We start from the raw sequence: 21,325 nt of genomic DNA on the forward strand, positions 1-21,325 counted from the left end.
AACGTAGTCCATTAACGCCGCCATTAAGTTCTATGTCGGACGCATCGCTAGCGCACGCCCACAATGGGCGTGCGCTAGTCATGTGCCGTCATTGAGTGACGGACCCTGGAACGCGGGCTGCAGCATTTCAGGGTCCATCACTGCTAGCGCAGATAGAGCTAGCAGATGCTCTATCTGCGCTAGCGATGTGACAATTCGGCACTTACGTTAACAGCAGCCCGTTAACGTATGTGTTGAACGGGCTGCTGTTAACGCAATGTGAATCTAGCCTAAGGGTCATCATGTACTCATTGTCTGATGAACTATAGTGCTCAACCCCACAGACTTTTGCAAAATGGTTGGAAATGTAATGTATTACTGGGTATGACAGGGTTAAATCCTAGCACTACAGGTCCTGATGAGCTGACCTGGCTAGCTGTACATATAACGAGGCTAGGTGATCACCTTAGTCTCTCAGCCTAGGGAGGGAGAAAATCCACATTTCTCTGAGAGGAGACTGCACAGGCAGTGTGCTTCAAAACTGCAAGTGTCAGTAGTTGCTATAGACCAGACCGAGGCAGTCGAAGGGCTGAAACAGTGTCCTGCACATCTGCCATTTTTTTGCCACTGTGGTCACAGCTTTACGTATCCTCGGGATGCAGACAGTGGTGAATACGCCGCTAGCCTCTTTTCACCAATTAGGGTGTGAGACAGGTGAAGCGATGATATCATTTCACCACGTCAGCTGTGCACTGCGGGTAGTTATTGCACCGGGGGAACGGGAGCAAAGTGAGTATGCAATGTTTTTTTTCATGTGTATGGGATGTTTGTACGCACATAGCTGGCTGTGGGGGCTCATGCTGTATATAGGGAGGCTATGTGGAGCTCACTCCTTATATGGGAGGCTATGTTGGGCTAGTACAGTATATAGGAGGATATGTGGGGGCTCATACAGTATATAAGGTTCTGTGTGTGGGTTCATACATTATATGAGGGGCCGTGTGCAGGCTCATACGGTATATAGGGGGATGTATGCATACTTAATTCTGCTCAATTTTAAGTGAGTCTATTAATATTAATACAAAATTATAATTAATATTTTAACATTGAGCAGAATTCATTTGAGCCTATTGGTTCAGCCCTCCACAACTGTCACTGTCTTTCATGTGGCCCCTTGGGAAAATTAATTGTGCACCCCTGCTATAGACAATAGCGGTTTTGTGTCACTGGACTGGGACTAGCTAAACTGTGTCTAAGTAGCCAGGGTTCACATTGTGTATTTAGCACCTGGACAAGACTAGAGATTTTACGTTTATGGTTTTGTTTTTCCGTGCTGTGCAACCAATGAAAGTAAACTCACGCCCCATCAGTTTAAACTTATTGTGGCTTCCAGAGTCCTTAATGGGTGCCACAAGAAGACCACACAATACCTTTTAAGGTGATCCTGCATGACGGTCACCACAACCTATGGACAAGATACATTTGTGATAACCCTGGAATTCGTTCAAGGACCATTCTCCATTGTTCCAAAGAAATATCTCCAAGCTCCACTTCCCACTTACACTTTACATCCATTGTATCTGTCCTAATCTGAATCAACAATAGTTGTTGGTTTACTCACTTATTTTTAAAGTGGCCTTCGGCTTGATTCATGGCAACTTGTTTATTTGAATATAGTTCTGTTAAATTAGCCCTCTAGAGTCCAAGGAGGTGATAGCATCAATGACTGAATGTTCTCAAATTATTACAAATGGAGAGTTTATTTTGAGCGATAAAGGAGTCTTAAAGGTATTGATAAACGCTCGTGGGATAGACTTTCCATTTTTTTTGCTTTTTCCTGCCCTTCTTCCATAACTTTTTTAATTTTTCCATCAATATAGCCTTATGGGTTTTTTTTATGTTTTTTGGGGGCAATTTGTACTTTTGAATGGAACCATTTATTTTACAATATAATGTACTGGAAAATGGTAAAAAACAATTCCAAGTGTGGTGAAATTGCAATAGCATTTCCATTTTTCAGGATCTGGTACAGTGTGATGGCTTATTTTTTGAAGACCTGAGCTAATATTTTTATTATCATTTTGTGGTAGATATAATGTTCCAATTGCCTTTTACTGCATTTCATTGCAATACTGCGGCAGCGGAAAAAAGCGTAATTTGGCGTTTCCATTTTTTTTCTCATTATGCTGTCTACAAATCAGATTAATTTAATATTTTGATAGATCGGAAATTTCTGAAAGCAGCAATACCCAGTATGTTTTATTAGTGTTTTATTTCCAATGGGGGAAAAGAGATTTGAACTTTAGTGTTTTTTTTCACTTTTTTAAATTTTTAAACTTTTTTTAATTTAAAGTACCACTCCAGCATTTTTTTGCACTGCTGGAGTGGTGCTTTAAAGGGACTCTGTCACCTGAATTTGGAGGGAACAATCTTCAGGCATAGGGGCGGGGTTTTCGGGTGTTTGATTCACCCTTTCCTTACCCGCCGGCTGCATGCTGGCTGCAATATTGGATTGATGTTCATTCTCTGTCCTCCATAGTACACTCCTGTGCAAGGCAAGATTGCCTTGTGCAGGCATGTAGTACGGAGGACAGAGAATGAACTTCAATCCAATATTGCAGCCAGCATGCAGCCGGCGGGTAAGGAAAGGGTGAATCAAACACCCGAAAACCCCGCCCCTATGGCTGAAGATTGTTCCCTCCAAATTCAGGTGACAGAGTCCCTTTAAATGTAATTCCAGTGCCTGATGCTCACACTCCAGCATTTCACAGTTTTCACAGCCGCACCCACTGGTCTCAGGCAAATAGTGACCTGCCCACAGCTTCAGCACTTCATGGAGCTGTGCGGAGGTAACTTTGCAATACAAGTCTATGAAAGCCTCGTTCTGGCTCTTAGACTCTTGCGACATAGCTTCTGACTTTCAGCCAATCAGAGGCTAAGCTCATAAGATGGTGCCGTGGGGACCGAAGCAGCACCGCAAAAATTGTAAAGATGCCGGAGGGTGAGTAAAGCATTAGGAGCAAGGGGCTTATATTTAAAGCGCCACTCCAGCACTGAAAAACAAACGCTGGAGTCGTGCTTTGATAGTCCATTTAGGAGACTTGAAGCTGCAATCATCTACTCGCTTGTGCCATACATAACAGTGCTAGTAAAAATCACAATCTTCTATGAACGCCGGCCATGAGCCGACGTTCACAGGAGTATCGTAATGACAGAAACGGGGGACTTCTGCTGACCCTCGACTATCATGACAACCCATCGGCGATCTCCAATCTTTTTAATTGAAATAATTCAGGTAAAATTAGGTTATTCTGAATTGGAGTAAATTTGGTAGAACCCTTCACTTCTAGCATACTTTTTCTGCTATGCCATACCTTGTACATAATAGCTAAGGAGATGGATCTAAACATATAATCCAAAGGGTAATCATCTAAGCCATTTTTACCATCATTCAGAAATATAAAAACACATGGACCATACAAAACTGGGATTTGGAGATTATCTGACTTTTATAAGAGAGTTTTCTAGTCACAACTTATGGCACATGTTTAATGTCCCTGCTGTCGAGAGGGAGCAGGTCCGATGCCTGGCTGTCAGACATAGATCTGGAACCCACACACAGCCCACCATCTATATATATAATTGTCTAAGGGTTTTTCCGTCTGTCTGTCTGTCTGTCTGTCTGTCCTGGAAATCCCACGTCTCTGATTGGTCGAGGCCGCCAGGCCTCGACCAATCAGAGACGGGCACAGTATCGACGTAGAAATCCCGCGTCTCTGATTGGTCGAGGCCACCAGGCCTTGACCAATCAGCGACGGTTACAGCGACGATGATGTCATAAAGGACGTAGACATCCCGCGTCTGATTGGTCGAGGCCGCCAGGCCTTGACCAATCAGCGACGGGCACAGTATCGTCGTAGATGTCATAATGGTTGCCATGGCGATGATGATGTCATAAAGGTTGCCTCGACCAATCAGCGACGGGCACAGTCTGCCGCGATTTCTGGAATCATCATTGTCCATATTCTACGGGGACATGCATATTCTAGAATACATGATGCATTAGAATCGGGCCATAATCTAGTACAATATAATGAGGCTACATACAGTACAATGGTCCCCATAGCTATCAACACTGTATAATGGCCCCCAATAGCCCTCAAAACAGTATAATGCGCACCCCATAGTGATACATATGGTATAATGCACCCCATAGTCGTGGTGCACCCTTCTCTCGTGCTGCGCCAGCTCTCTGGAATGCACTTCCCCAGACGATCAGGCTGATACCTAGCCCCAACATATTCAAGCGCGCTTTAAAAACCCATCTCTTCAAACAAGCCTACCAGATCAACTACTCAGTAAACTAACTTTGTCCTGTTCCCTCCTTCCAAATATTTTTCTGAATCTGCACCCTACTATTCATCTGTCTCCACACCCTCCATGCACACGATAACTGCACTTGATACTTGACTATTGCACTTGAACACACGGGCTGATGACCGAATCATGCAGCTTTATATGAAAATCCCTATCTATTATAATTGCCAGACCTGAAATAACAAGCACTTTTCACCTATTGTGTCCCCCCCATTTCCTTGTAGATTATAAGCTTGAGAGCAGTGACCTCACCCCTAATGTTACTGTTTAAATTGTCTTAACTTTTATTGAATTTATTGTCTGTACATGTCCCCGCTTAATTGTAAAGTGCTGCGGAATATGTTGGCACTATATAAATAAAAATTATTATTATAGTCATCCATATAGTATAAAGTAGCCCATATTCATTCATAAAGTATAATGCACCCGTAGTCATCCATACAGTATAATGCACAGCCCGTAGACCTCCGTACAGTATAATGCACACCCCGAAGTCCTCCATACAGTGTAATGCACCTCATAGTCATCCATATAGTATAATGTACACCCCATAGTCTTCCACTGCTTTGGGGTGCATCACGTACGATGGCATTACATACACAGCTCTAGTATGGTAGTGTATGCTTCCTTCAGAGGTGATGCAGTACCACAATAGAGCTGTGTCAGTGATCATGACACAGCAGGGTGATAATTACTCTGCTGTGCTCTGAACACTAGGGTCACAGCAGTGATCAGCAGCCTGGTAATCTACTACTAACTGCAGGCTGCTGATCACCGCTTATGATAATCACCTCACCCCGGACCTCCGCTCACAACACCTCCTCCCTCCGGCAGCTCCTGTTTGCTGCAACAAAATGGCCACAATCTCCTCCCACAACTGTGACTGGACAGCCCAGTAGCCGTGCCCATGTCACAGCTTGAGGGAGCCACAATGCAGGAGACACGGTCGGACGGCGACTGCAGACTCTTATGCCTAGGGGCTGTCATATTTAAGGTGTGTAATGATAGTTACACACAATCAAAGCAAAATGGTATCCCCCAGTAGCTGAAGAAAAATAATAATAAACAACAAACTAAAACAGTGAATTTAATTTTGAATTAAAAATAATTGATTATCTAATCAATATTTATCACTACAAAAATAAAAATTGTGGCACCTTCTCTTTAAGAGGTCCACGCAGGGCCGGACTGGCCATCTGGCAATTCTGGCACATGCCAGAAGGGCCTGTCTGGTCATGGGCTGCTGTGTCTGTTACTTTGTTAACAGAATTGGTTTTCTCAAGACACCCATACTGTTAAGAGTTGTGACGAAGCACAAAGTTGATGACTCCGTCACTTACTCCAGCAGGCCACTGATATGATTAGAATAATGGTCTTGTAGAACATCTTCCTTTCCTCCATCCAGGGTAATATTAGTAATATATCCTATGTGGTTCATGGGGACGGGGACAACATGGGCCTGTGTGATGTCAAATGCCAGGGCTGAATTTCAGCCCCAGTCCGTACCTGGGTCCACGCCTCATATAATGAACTAGCTATTGAACCCGTTCTACGCCCGGGTGGCGAGCATTTATATTGGTATATGGTCTCCATCTTGGTATGTGCTGCTCCATCCTGCGTTCATCCTGTCATGTGCTGCACCCATCCTGCGCCCCCATTCTGTCATGTGCTGTACCCATCCTGCCCCCCCGTTCTGTCATGTGCTGCTCCCATCCTGCGCCCCCGTTCTGTCATTTGCTGCTCCCATCCTGCGCCCCATCCTGTCATGTGCTGCTCCCATCCTGCGCCCCCATTCTGTCATGTGCTGCTGCCATCCTGCACCCCCGTTCTGTCATGTGCTGCTCCCATCCTGCGCCACCATTCTTTAATTTGCTGCTCCCATCCATATGCCCCATACGCTGCTCCATAAGATGCTCCATAATATATGCCCCGTATCAGGGGGCGTAAGTAACAAATAGCTGTGGCATGAAGTGCCACAGCCTCATGCCACAGCAATTTGTTACTTGCGCCACCTGATTCCTTTCCGCCGCCATTTTCTTGTTCCTCCTGCTGCCGAGATCGGCGCCTGCACAGTCCGCGCTTTCCGGCACCATTTTCTTGAAGACACACTGCAGTGTGTCTTCAAGAAAATGGCGCCGGAAAGTTTGGACTGCGCAGGCGCCGATTCCGGCAGCAGGACCAAGAAAATGGCGGCGGAAAGGAATCAGGTGGCGTAAGTAACAAATTGCTGTGGCATGAAGTGCCACAGCTTCATGCCACAGCAATTTGTTACTTACGCCATTCCTTTCCGCCCATTTTCTTCGTCCTCCTGCTGCCGGGATCGGCGCCTGCGCAGTCCGCGCTTTCCGGCGCCATTTTCTTGAAGACAAGAAAATGGCGCCGGAAAGCACGGACTGTGCAGGCGCCGATCTCGGCAGCAGGAATCCGCGCCTGCGCAATGCGCGCTTTCCTGCGCCATTTTCTTGAAGACACACTTCAGTGCGCAGGCGCCGATTCCGGCAGCAGGACAAAGGAATCAGGTGGCGTAAGTAGCAAATTGTTGTGGCATGAAGTGCCACAGCTTCATGCCACCGCAATTTGTTACTTACGCCATTCCTTTCCGCCCATTTTCTTCGTCCTCCTGCTGCCGGAATCGGCGCCTGCGCAGTCCGCGCTTTCCGGCGCCATTTTCTTGAAGACACACCTGCAGTGTGTCTTCCAGAAAATGGCGCCGGAAAGCGCGGACTGCGCAGGCGCCGATTCCGGCAGCAGGAGGACGAAGAAAATGGGCGGAAAGGAATGGCGTAAGTAACAAATTGCTGTGGCATGAAGTGCCACAGCATAATCAGGGCGCAAATATGTGCACGGTGTCCCCCTGCTCCCAACCCCCTGCTCCCAGCAGTCCGCGCCTTCCGGCGCCATTTTTTTTTCCCAGACACTCTATAATGTAACGCTAGGAGCGTCGCGCCTGCGCAGTCTATAAAGGTTTCGGACAGAGTGACGCTCCCAGCATTATATTATAGATTAGGAGCACCTGACAAGTGACATGTGCCTCGCCACAAAAATTATTGCAGCTAGAAACTGAAGTAAGGAACCCCACAGCTCGTCAGGAATTAGATAAGCTGTGGGGTCACGCAACCGCCGCGCCCCAGCACGCTACAGCTCCACCTATTTTGGCTGGGATAAACTGGCATGAAAAACGCAACATCTTTGCACAACTTAGTGCTGTGCAATCATTTTTCAACTTTTCAAAATAATTTACGCAAAACATTGTGGCATAATCGGTTTGATGAATTGGGGATTATATAATTCTAAAATAATGTAAATGACCACACGCTTTGCAGGTACTGGCAGTCTGTGTACTTGTGTCTCTACATATAGTATTACCTGATGTTCAGTTTTAGCTGGTAGGTCTTGTGAGGCTTGTTTCCGTATCGCTGCTGGCTGGATGGCTTGGCTAGCCAGAGTGGCTATTATCTGTCCTTGGGCATTTAATAAAAGTTGGGGGGTTACAGCTTGCAAAACATTCGGTGCTGGTACGGCAGCAGTTGCAGCACCTGCAGTGATTCCTGGCGAATTCAACAACCATGGGAGAGCGCCGATAACCTACAAGGAAGATAGAAAGATCACAGATATTTGACAGAAAACATAATTTTGTAAGGGACATGTAATATTAGATTAAATTGATGTAATTTTCTGGCACAGTAAGCTATTTGTAGGAGAGTAGTAGTACACATACAGCAGTAGCCCATTATAAAATGCCAAAACACGCATTTAAAGTGAACTCCCAAGCGATGAGATAAATGTACGCTACTTTTTGGACTATATCATACACCCCAGTTTTAGACCTCAGGAAACAGTAAAAATATATTTTCTATTAATTAAAATTTCTCATAACTCTGCACCACACACAGCAATACTGCACTAAGGCCATGTTCACATGGTCAAAATTTCATCAGTGTTTGTAAGCCAAAACCAGGCGAGGGTGAAAAATGCAGAAGTGGTGACGTGTTTATACTTTTCCTCGGATTGTTCCTCTCCTGGTTTTGGCTTACAAATACTGATATAAAATACTGACCAAATACTGAACGTGTGAATGTGGCCTTACACTATTTATACACACATACCACTCTGCACACACAGCTCTTCTGCATTAACAGTACATACAGTATACACACATCTCTGCAGCACACAGCACTGTTGCACTATCAGTACATACATACAGTTGTGTGAAAAAGTATATGCCCCCTTCCTGATTTCATAATCTTTTGCATGTTTGTCACATTTAAATGTTTCAGATCACCAAACAGATTTAAATATTAGTCAAAGATAACACAAGTAAATACAAAATGCCCTGTGTAAATGGAGGTCTTTATTATTAAAGGGAACCTGCCCCCCCCCCTGGCGTTTTTAACTAAAAGAGCCACCTTCTGCAGCACAAATACTGCATTCTGTGAAGGTGGGTGGTCCCTTCAAACGCTGCAATATCACTTTTTATAATTTGCCCGCCATACCTTTAGTCTGTACGGGGGGCACGTTTTTTCCCCCCGGACACAAATGCCTCCCAGCCATCACTCAGCCTCTCCATGCGCCGGGTGCCACCTCCTCTGCCTTCATTAACGTCCCCGACGCCTGCGCTGTAAGTTCCTTCTTCGGGCATGCACAGTTTGTTCTGCCCTCACGACTCACATCACATGATGGGAACTTACAGCGCAGGCGCCGGGGACGTTAATGAAGGCAGAGGAGGTGGCACTCGGCGCACGGAGGGGCTGAGTGATGGCTGGGAAGTGTTTGTGTCTGGGGGGGGAAAAGACGTGCCCACTGGACAGAATAAAGGTATGGCGGGCAAATTATAAAAAGTGATAATGCAGCGTTGATAGGGACCCCCCCAAAAAAAGACCCACCTTCACAGAATGCAGCATTAGTGCTGCACAAGATGGCTCTTTTAGTTAAATATGCCGGGGGGGGGGGAAGAGGGGGGGGGGACACGTTTCCTTTAACCCCTTTACCCCCAAGGGTGGTTTGCACGTTAATGACCGGGCCAATTTTTACAATTCTGACCACTGTCCCTTTATGAGGTTATAACTCTAGAACGCTTCAACGGATCCCGGTGATTCTGACATTGTTTTCTCGTGACATATTGTACTTCATGATAGTGGTAAAATTTCTTTGATATTACCTGCGTTTATTTGTGAAAAAAAACGGAAATAAGGTGAAAATTTCGCAATTTTCCAACTTTGAATTTTTATGCAACTAAATCACAGAGATATGTCACACAAAATACTTAATAAGTAACATTTCCCACATGTCTACTTTACATCAGCACAATTTTGGAACCAAAATTTTTTTTTGTTAGGGAGTTATAAGGGTTATAAGTTGACCAGCAATTTCTCATTTTTACAACACCATTTTATTTTAGGGACCACATCTCATTTGAAGTCATTTTGAGGGGTCTATATGATAGAAAATACCCAAGTGTGACACCATTCTAAAAACTGCACCCCTCAAGGTTCTCAAAACCACATTCAAGAAGTTTATTAACCCTTCAGGTGTTTCACAGGAATTTTTGGAATGTTTAAATAAAAATGAACATTTAACTTTTTTCACAAAAAATTTACTTCAGCTCCAATTTGTTTTATTTTACCAAGGGTTACAGGAGAAAATGGACCCCAAACCTTGTTGTACAATTTGTCCTGAGTACGCCGATACCCCATAAGTGGAGGTAAACCACTGTTTGGGCGCATGACAGAGCTTGGAAGCGAAGGAGCGCGATTTGACTTTTTAATGCAAAATTGACTGGAATTGAGATGGGACGCCATGTTGCGTTTGGAGAGCCACTGATGTGCCTAAACATTGAAACCCCCCACAAGTGACACCATTTTGGAAAGTAGACCCCCTAAGGAACTTATCTAGAGGTGTGGTGAGCACTTTGACCCACCAAGTGCTTTGCAGAAGTTTATAATGCAGAACCGTAAAAATAAAAAATAATTTTTGTGAAAAAAAATGATTTTTTCGCCCCCAATTTTTTATTTTCCCAATGGTAAGAGAAGAAATTGGAACCAAAAAGTTGTTGCACAATTTGTCCTGAGCACTCTGATATGTTGGGATAAACCACTGTTTGGGCGCATGGGAGAGCTCGGAAGGGAAGGAGCGCCGTTTGACCTTTCAATGCAAAATTGACAGGAATTGAGATGGGACGCCATGTTGCGTTTGAAGAGCCACTGATGTGCCTAAACATTGAAACCCCCCACAAGTGACACCATTTTGGAAAGTAGACCCCCTAAGGAACTTATCTAGATGTGTGGTGAGCACTTTGACCCACCAAGAGCTTCACAGAAGTTTATAATGCAGAGCCGTAAAAATAAAACAAAAATTTTTTCCCACAAAAATTATTTTTTAGTCCCCAGTTTTGTATTTTCCCGAGGGTAACAGGAGAAATTGGACAACAAAAGTTGTTGTCCAATTTGTCCTGAGTGCGCTGATGCCCCTTATGTGGGGGGAACCACCGTTTGGGCGCATGGGAGGGCTCGGAAGGGAAGGAGCGCCATTTGGAATGCAGACTTAGATGGAATGGTCTGCAGGCGTCACATTGCGTTTGCAGAGCCCCTAATGTACCTAAACAGTAGAAACCCCCCACAAGTGACCCCATACTGGAAACTAGACCCCCCCACGAACTTATCTAGATGTGTTGTGAGAACTTTGAGCCCCCAAGTGTTTCACTACAGTTTATAACGCAGAGCTGTGAAAATAAAAAATCATTTTTTTCCCACAAAAATTATTTTTTAGCCCCCAGTTTTGTATTTTCCCAAGGGTAACAGGAGAAATTGGACCCCAAAAGTTGTTGTCCAAATTGTCCTGAGTACGCTGATACCCCATATGTTGGGGTAAACTCCTGTTTGGACACACGGGAGAGCTCGGAAGGGAAGGAGCACTGTTTTACTTTTTCAACGCAGAATTGGCTGGAATTGAGATCGGACACCATGTCGCGTTTGGAGAGCCCCTGATGTGTCTAAACAGTGGAAACCCCCCAATTATAACTGAAACCCTAATCCAAACACACCCCAAACCCTAATTACAACGGTAACCCTAACCACACCTCTAACCCAGACACACCCCTAACCCTAATCCCAACCCTATTCCCAACCGCAAATGTAATCCTAACCCTAAAGGCCCCTTCACATTAAGCGACGCTGCAGCGATACCGACAACGATCCGGATCGCTGCAGCGTCGCTGTTTGGTCGCTGGAGAGCTGTCACACAGACAGCTCTCCAGCGACCAACGATCCCGAAGTCCCTGGGTAACCATCGGGTTACTAAGCGCAGGGCCGCGCTTAGTAACCCGATGTTTACCCTTTGTTACCAGCGTAAAAGTTAAAAAAAACAACCACTACATACTTACCTACCGCTGTCTGTCCCCGGCGCTCAGCTTCTCTGCACTCCTCCTGTACTGGCTGTGAGCACAGCGGCCGGAAAGCAGAGTGGTGACGTCACCGCTCTGCTTTCCGGCTGACCGACGTTCACAGCCAGTACAGGAGGAGTGCAGAGAAGCTGAGCGCCGGGACAGACAGCGGTAGGTAAGTATGTAGTGTTTGTTTTTATTTACTTTTACGCTGGTAACCAGGGTAAACATCGGGTTACTAAGCGCGGCCCTGCGCTTAGTTACCCGATGTTTACCCTGGTTACCAGTGAAGACATCGCTGGATCGGTGTCACACACGCCGATCCAGCGATGTCCACGGGAGATCCAGCGACGAAATAAAGTTCTGGACTTTGTTCAGTGACCAACGATCTCCCAGCAGGGGCCTGATCGTTGGTCGCTGTCACACATAACGATTTCCTTAACGATATCGTTGCTACGTCACAAAAAGCAACGATATCGTTAACGATATCGTTATGTGTGAAGGTACCTTAACCCTAACTTTAGCCCCAACCCTAACTGTAGCCTTAACCCTAACTGTAGCCTGAACCCTAACTGTAGCCTTAACCCTAACCGTAGCCCTAACCCTAGCCCTAACCCTAGCCCTAACCCTAGCCCTAACCCTAGCCCTAACCCTAGCCCTAACCCTAACCCTAGCCCTAACCCTAGCCCTAATGGGAAAATGGAAATAAATACATTTTTTTTAATTTTTTTATTTTTCCCTAACTAAGGGGGTGATGAAGGGGGTTTGATTTACTTTTATAGCGGGTTTTTTAGCGGATTTTTATGATTGGCAGCCGTCACACACTGAAAGACGCTTTTTATTGCAAAAAATATTTTTTGCGTTACCACATTTTGAGAGCTATAATTTTTCCATATTTGAGTCCACAGAATCATGTGAGGTCTTGTTTTTTGCGGGACGAGTTGACGTTTTTATTGGTAACATTTTCAGGCACGTGACATTTATTGATCGCTTTTTATTCCGATTTTTGTGAGGCAAAATTACCAAAAACCAGCTATTCATGAATTTCTTTTGGGGGAGGCGTTTATACCGTTCCGCGTTTGGTAAAATTGATAAAGCAGTTTTATTCTTCGGGTCAGTACGATTACAGCGATACCTCATTTATATCATTTTTTTTTATGTTTTGGCGCTTTTATACGATAACAACTATTTTATAGAAAAAAATAATTATTTTTGCATCGCTTTATTCTGAGGACTAACTTTTTTTATTTTTTTGCTGATGTTGCTGTATGGTGGCTTGTTTTTTTGCGGGACAAGATGACACTTTCAGCGGTACCATGGTTATTTATATCCGTCTTTTTGATCGCGTGTTATTCCACTTTTTGTTCGGCGGTATGATAAAAAAGCGTTGTTTTTTGTCTCGTTTTTTTTTTTTTTTTTTTTTCTTACGGTGTTTACAGAAGGGGTTAACTAGTGGGCCAGTTTTATAGGTCGGGTCGTTACGGACGCGGCGATACTAAAAATGTGTACTTTTATTGTTTTTTGTTTTTTTTTATTTAGATAAAGAAATGTATTTATGGGAATAATATATATATATATTTTTTTTCATTATTTAGGATTTTTTTTTTTTTTTTTTTTTTACACACTTGTAAAAAAATTTTTTAACTTGTTTACTTTGTCCCGGGGGGGGGATAATACAGATCGGTGATCTGCCAGTTTGCACAGCACTCTGACAGATCACTTGGTAAGGCACCTCCGTCCCTGCAGGACCCGGATGCCGTGGCCATCTTGGATCCGGGACTTGCTGCAGGGAGGAAGGTAGGAGACCCCCAGAGCAATGCGATCACATCGCGTTGCTGTGGGGGTCTCAGGGAAGCCCGCAGAGAGCCCCCTCCCTGCGCGATGCTTCCCTGCACCGCCGGCACATCGCGATCATGTTTGGACGGAATAGTACGTCTAATGGCAGAAAGGGGTTAAGGGAAAAAAATCCAAACCTACAGGGCCCTGTGAGAAAAAGTGATCGCCCCTTAAACCCAATAGCTGGTTGCGCCACCCTTAGCAGCGACAAACGGCAATCAAGCGTTTGCGATAACTGGCAATGAGTCTTTTATAACATTTTGGAGGAATTTTGGCCCACTCATCTTTGCAGAATTGTTGTAATTCAGCCACATTGGAGCGTTTCCGAGCATGAAACGCTTTTTTAAGGTCATGCCATAGCATCTCAATCAAATTAAAGTCAAGACCTTTACTAGGCCACTCCAAAGTCTTAATTTTGTTTTTCTTAAGCTTTTCAGAGGTGGATTTGCTGGTGTGTTTTGGATCACTGTCCTGCTGCATAACCCAAGTGCACTTCAGCTTGAGGTCATGAACAGATGGCCGGACATTATCCTTCAGAATTTTTTGATAGACAGCAGAATTCATGGTTCCATTTACCACAGCAAGACTTCCGGGTCCTGAAGCAGCAAAAGAGCCCCAGACCATCACACTACCACCACATTTTACTGTTGGTATGCTGTTCCTTCTCTGAAATGCTGTATTATTTCTACGCCAGATGTAATGGTACATAAACCTTCCAAAAAGTTCAACTTTTGTCTCGTCAGTCCACACAGTATTCTCCCAAAAGTCTTTGGGATCATCAAGATGTTTTCTGGCAAAACGGAAATGAACCTTTATGTTCTTATTCCTCAGGTGTGGTTTTCATCTTGGAACTCAGCCATGCAGGCCATTTTTGCTCAGCCTCTTTCTTATGTGGTGTCATAAACACTGACCTTAAGTCCTAAAGCTTTAGAAATGGCTTTATAATCTTACCAGACCGATCGATCTTAATTATTTTGTTTGTCATTGTTTCCAGAATTTCTTTGGATCGTGGCATGTCGTCTAGCTTTTGAGGACCTTTTGGTCTACTTCACTTTGTCAGGCAGGTCCTATTTAAATGATTTCTTGACTGAGAACAGGTGTGGCAGTAATCAGGCCTGCGTTTGGCTAGGGAATTTAAACTTGGCTTCCCAAAAATGAGATAAAACACAGTTAATTTATGTTTTAAGGGGGAGGGCAATCACTTTTTCACACAGGGCCCTGTAGGTTTGGATTTCCTTTTCCCGTAATAATAAAGACCTTTACTTAAAAACTGTATTTTGTGCTTACTTGTGTTATCTTTGTCTAATGTTTACATTTGTTTGGTGATCTGAAACATTTAAGTGTGACAAACATGCAAAAGAATAGAAAATCAGGAAGGGGGCAAACACTTTTTCACACAACTGTATACAACTCTGCTGCACTAACAGGACATAAATGCTCAACTCTGCAGAGCAGATACAGCATTGCTGCACTAATGGTACACAAATACACACCAACTCTTCAGCACACATAGCACTTCTACACTAACAATACATATACACACAACTCTGCTGCACATACAGAACTGCTGCACTAGCAGTACACATCCCACTAGGATATTAACCACGAGTAGTTTAGTACCGGGTGGCAAGTTTATTTCTTTCCCACGTGACTAATCATATAACTAATACACTGGAAGGTCCTTCAGCACCAGTGTTCAGTGTGTGCTCAGCTGCTTCAAGACCTGCAGCGTAGCGAGGATTGTGGTGATCCCATACCGCTGTAGTGATGTGCCAATTCAACTTCCTCTCCTGCGTCTGACACACCAGTGTCAGACACGAGGGGAGAGAACTGTGCTCTCAATGATCATGAATGCCGCTAATATGTGCACTCTTCTGGAAACTACCTCTGGATTAGAAGATGCACTCTATTTAGCGAAGAATTGGTTTTTTTGCGGCAAATTGTGTCTTGTAGTCAGAAAAATATGGTAATTAAATGCCATTCTGTGTCTTAGCATGGTCCTTCTTAGGCTACTTTCACACATCAGGTTTTTGCCGTCATGCAGAATCCGGCGAATTTAGAAAAAAAACAGATCAGGTTTTTTTCCGCCGGATCCGTTTTTTTCTCATAGAGTTGTATTAGTGCCGGATTGTGCCTGACGACCACATGTTTCATCAGCTTTTTGCCGGATCCATCAAATATTATTTTTGCGGTGGACGGAGAAAATGTACAGAAGAATGTTTTTTCTGTCCGGCGAAAAAAAAAAAAAACGCACAGCGACGGTTCCGGCGATAAACGGATGAAACGTGAGGTGAAATGAGTGAATCCGGCTACCGATTCCGGAGTGTCTCCATTCTGGAGTGTCTCTCTCTAAACCCCCCCCCCCCCCCCTCCCGGAACAGGAAGTCCAAACTCTATAGGTACCGTCACACGTAACGATATCGTTAACGATATCATTGCTTTTTGTGACGTAGCAACGATATCGTTAAGGAAATCGTTATGTGTGACAGCGACCAACGATCAGGCCCCTGCTGGGAGATCGTTGGTCGCTGAGGAAAGTCCAGAACTTTATTTCGTCGCTGGACTTCCAGCTGACATTGCTGGATCGGCGTGTGTGACACCGATCCAGCGATGTCTTCACTGGTAACCAGGGACGCGCTTAGTAACCCGATGTTTACCCTGGTTACCAGCGTAAACGTTAAAAAAACAAACACTACATACTTACCTTCAGCTGTCTGTCCCAGGCGCTCTGCTTCTCTGCACTCCTCCTGCATCCTGTGTCAGCGCCAGCCAGCCGGAAAGCACAGCGATGACGTCACCGCTCTGCTTTCCGGCTGACCGGCGCTGACAGTGCAGAGGAAAGCAGAGCGCCGGAGGACAGACACGGAATGTAAGTATGTAGTGTTTGTTTTTTTAACGTTTACGCAGGTAACCAGGGTAAACATCGGGTTACTAAGCGCAGCCCTGCGCTTAGTAACCCGATGTTTACCCTGGTTACCGGCATCGTTGGTCGCTGGAGAGCTGTCTGTGTGACAACTTTCCAGTGACCAAACAGCGACGCTGCAGCGATCCGGATCGATGTCGGTATCGCTGCAGCGTCGCTTAGTGTGACAGTACCTTTAGCCCGGTAAACAAAAACGGATCCAGCCAAAACGGATCCAGCGCGTCAGTTTTTCACAATTTGCACCAGATCGATTTTTTTAAAATTGGCCGGATTATGCCTGATGGCAAAAAACTGATGTGTGAAAGTAGCCTTAAATTTTTACACGTACACTGAAATAATGGAATTGGAAAAGTAAAGTCACAGCAGTACTTGCCTGGCCCTGAGCATTGGTTATAATCTGGCTAGTGATGCCCTGTACTCCAGGAATAGCATTAGCAATAATCGGAGCAGCAGCCAGGGAGTTCAGCAGCTGGGTTTGCCCTCCTATTGATGCAGCACTGATCTAGAAATAGACAAGAAGAAAAAAAACAATCATTTTGAAAAAAAAAAAAAACAATCAAATTTCTGTAATTGGTGAAAGATGACATGTGATTATCGATTTGGTCATTTGGTTCTACACAGTGCGAATTGTAGTCATTTTTATGCGGTGCTGCAAAACTACTCTGAGACAAATTGGAAGACTGCTTTATGTGTCCTTGTAAAAAGAATTTTAAGTTGCCAGATAATCACACAATGTGGACAAACATGGAAAAGATTCTGCATAAAGCAGGAAATCTAACACAGGGGCTGATTGTTCTAATGTTAAAACAGTAGTCCCTTTGCTATAAAAATATATTGGCCACAGTTTAATACTTTAGAGCAGAGGTCCCCAAACTTTCTGACCTTTGAGAGCCACTGATTCCAGTGATGTGTCACTTACTGGGCTGCTATTTGTAGCTTCAATAAAATAGGTGTGTTTTATCAACAGGGATAAACACAGAACAAAATGATACTAGGGTTCATAATGGTAGAAAATTACAAAACTTTATTTATTAAGATACAAACAACTCAAGTGAAGGGAGAATGTGTGTCACGAAACTAACACACATAATGATACATTGCAAAAGTATGGACACGCAGAAGAATAGAGATGTAGCTATGAGGTATTGGTCTCTCCCACACTGAGAGCACACGGTGCTCAAGAGTATATTATATATTCAATATCAATGGGGGTTTATTAGTATCTTACCTCTACTGACCCTTGAAGAAGGAAGGTCCGAAATGTGCGTTGGGGCGGACGCGCAGAGATAGCGGTGTGGGCTGTGCCCCTGACTGCCTTTGATTGTGTATATCCCTGATAAAGTTTAATGATAGGGTATAAATAGTCCTAGCTTTCTATACACATGGCCCTGATAATTGATCAGGATTGATTGTTATAACATGTGGTTGTGTCATATAAGATATTGCTATGTGTTTTATCAACAGGAGATTATCACTAGAAGACAAGTTATCCCATGCCATGTAGTGCACCTGCTCTATATAACTCTGCTGTCGCCACACACAGATGGACAGCTTTCTGCCTCTGCACAGTGTACACAGAAAGCTGCCAATCAGTGGTGTGGGCGAGGTTATGCAGAGTTCAGCTTTCAGAGAACTGCTAGCTGTGTTGCAGAGAACAAACTGATTTTTTATCAAAATGACAGCAAGCAGCCCAGTAAGTGATGCATCATGGATTCAGCGACCCCTTCTCTATATCATGCTGCTCTCAGACTACATAGAAAAAACCTGCTGACAGATTCCCTTTAAAATAATCATTACTTTCATCATAAAGCCCCTGGTGCTCCAGCATGGTCACTCCACTATTCCTCCATATTTTCCCCCAAGGTTGCAGCAGTGATGCCTCATCTATAACAAATGATTGCTGCAGCCAATCACTGGCCTCAGCGGTTCGGTGACTTGGCTTGACTGCCACTATTTGGTCAGATGTTATAAATTAACGCTATTTTAAAGATTTATTTAATTTTTTACACAGACAATTCATCCGTCCTTTCCTCAACCCCCAATCTACTAAAATGCTTGTGCACGCCCTCATCATTTCCCGCCTTGACTACTGCAACATCCTTTTCTGTGGCCTCCCTGCTAACACCCTTGCACCTCTCCAGTCCATCCTTAACTCTGCTGCCCGAATAATCCATCTCTCTCCTCGCTACTCCTCCGCTTACCCCCTCTGCAAATCTCTTCACTGGCTCCCATTCCCTCAGCGTATCCAGTTCAAATTGCTAATACTGACCTACAAAGCCATCCACAACCTGTCTCCTCCATATATCTCTGAACTAATCTCTCGATATCTTCCCTCACGTGATCTCCGGTCCTCCCAAGACCTCCTTCTCTCCTCCACACTTATTCGCTCCTCATCCAATCGCCTCCAAGACTTCTCCCGAATATCCCCCATCCTCTGGAACTCTCTGCCCCAACACGTCCGACTATCAACCACAGTCGGATCCTTCAGACGGAACCTGAAAACTCATCTCTTCAGGAAAGCCTACAGCCTGCACTGACACCGCTGCTGCCTCATCACTATCGAAGCTACCGCCTCACCAACACCGGAGCTACCGCCTCACCAACACCGGAGCTACCGCCTCACCAACACCGGAGCTCCTGCAACCCTCAACCTACTGTCTCCTTCCCCATAATCCTGTAGAATGTAAGCCCGCAAGGGCAGGGTCCTCGCCCCTCTGTATCAGTCCGTCATTGTTAGTTTGTTTACTGTATGTGATATTTGTAACTTGTATGTAACCCCTTCTCATGTACAGCACCATGGAATCAATGGTGCTATATAAATAAATAATAATAATAATAATAATAATAATTTAATGTGTTGCACAAACATATAGCCAAGCTGTTTGTTGAAACAAAGGTCATTGAGGGGAGCGCTCTGCGGCTGCGCTCTGCGGGTGGGTTCCAAAACTGTTCTCTGGCAGCCAGTGTTACGTTCTCAGGAAATTGTGCTACAAAAGTTCTTTTTATGGGATCAGACCAGGTGGTTTAGCAGTCATTCCCTACTCATATGTTTGATCCCTGGTTTTGTGATGATCTGCCCAAGTCATCTAGTCATTATAACTTAACCCTTGGCATAGTGGCTTGCCCATTTTTCAGCTTCTAACAGATCAGACTCATGAACCGAGTATATATGTATATATATATATATATATATATATATATATATATATATATATATATACACACACACACATACAGTGGGGCAAAAAAGTATTTAGTCAGTCAGCAATAGTGCAAGTTCCACCACTTAAAAAGATGAGAGGCGTCTGTAATTTACATCATAGGTAGACCTCAACTATGGGAGACAAACTGAGAAAAAAAATCCAGAAAATCACATTGTCTGTTTTTTTAACATTTTATTTGCATATTATGGTGGAAAATAAGTATTTGGTCAGAAACAAAATTTCATCTCAATACTTTGTAATATATCCTTTGTTGGCAATGACAGAGGTCAAACGTTTTCTGTAAGTCTTCACAAGGTTGCCACACAATGTTGGCCCATTCCTCCATGCAGATCTCCTCTAGAGCAGTGATGTTTTTGGCTTTTCGCTTGGCAACACGGACTTTCAACTCCCTCCAAAGGTTTTCTATAGGGTTGAGATCTGGAGACTGGCTAGGCCACTCCAGGACCTTGAAATGCTTCTTACGAAGCCATTCCTTCGTTGCCCTGGCGGTGTGCTTTGGATCATTGTCATGTTGAAAGACCCAGCCACGTTTCATCTTCAATGCCCTTGCTGATGGAAGGAGGTTTGCACTCAAAATCTCACAATACATGGCCCCATTCATTCTTTCATGTACCCGGATCAGTCGTCCTGGCCCCTTTGCAGAGAAACAGCCCCAAAGCATGATGTTTCCACCACCATGCTTTACAGTAGGTATGGTGTTTGATGGATGCAACTCAGTATTCTTTTTCCTCCAAACACGACAAGTTGTGTTTCTACCAAACAGTTCCAGTTTGGTTTCATCAGACCATAGGACATTCTCCCAAAACTCCTCTGGATCATCCAAATGCTCTCTAGCAAACTTCAGACGGGCCCGGACATGTACTGGCTTAAGCAGTGGGACACGTCTGGCACTGCAGGATCTGAGTCCATGGTGGCGTAGTGTGTTACTTATGGTAGGCCTTATGGTAGGACATTGGTCCCAGCTCTCTGCAGTTCATTCACTAGGTCCCCCCGCGTGGGTTGCTCCCACTGTTGATTTCTTCACTCCAAGCTGGTTGGCTATTGCAGATTCAGTCTTCCCAGCCTGGTGCAGGGCTACAATTTTGTTTCTGGTGTCCTTTGACAGCTCTTTGGTCTTCACCATAGTGGAGTTTGGAGTCAGACTGTTTGAGGGTGTGCACAGGTGTCTTTTTATACTGATAACAAGTTTAAACAGGTGCCATTACTACAGGTAATGAGTGGAGGAAAGAGGAGACTCTTAAAGAAGAAGTTACAGGTCTGTGAGAGCCAGAAATCTTGATTGTTTGTTTCTGACCAATACCTGTTTTCCACCATAATATGCAAAAAAAATTATAAAAAAAACAGACAATGTGATTTTCTGGATTTTTTTTTCTCAGTTTGTCTCCCATAGTTGAGGTCTACCTATAATGTAAATTACAGACGCCTCTCATCTTTTTAAGTGGTGGCACTTGCACTATTGCTGACTCACTAAATACTTTTTTGCCCCACTGTATATATATATATATATATATATATATATATATATAATTTTTTTTTTTGCCTGGTCTTTATCCATTTACTTTACATAATGTGCTCCTATAGGATAACATCTTTGGGGGAACTTTCAAA

At 44.2% G+C, this 21,325-nt stretch overlaps 1 protein-coding gene across 2 annotated transcripts in view; it reads right to left on the reverse strand.

Moving 5' to 3' along the window:
- POU6F1 (POU class 6 homeobox 1) overlaps positions 1 to 21,325 on the reverse strand; it is a 169,930-nt gene that overhangs the window by 70,632 nt on the left and 77,973 nt on the right. For both annotated transcript variants that reach the window (XM_069758624.1, XM_069758623.1), the window contains exons 8-9: positions 16,867 to 16,995; positions 7,723 to 7,941 (exon numbers count right to left, since the gene is read on the reverse strand). In XM_069758624.1, the coding sequence (XP_069614725.1) occupies positions 7,723 to 7,941; positions 16,867 to 16,995 (348 nt within the window). The remainder of the gene's footprint in view (positions 1 to 7,722; positions 7,942 to 16,866; positions 16,996 to 21,325) is intronic.

This window comes from Ranitomeya imitator, chromosome 3, assembly GCF_032444005.1.
Source record: "Ranitomeya imitator isolate aRanImi1 chromosome 3, aRanImi1.pri, whole genome shotgun sequence".
In the NCBI taxonomy this organism is placed as follows: Eukaryota; Metazoa; Chordata; class Amphibia; order Anura; family Dendrobatidae; genus Ranitomeya; species Ranitomeya imitator.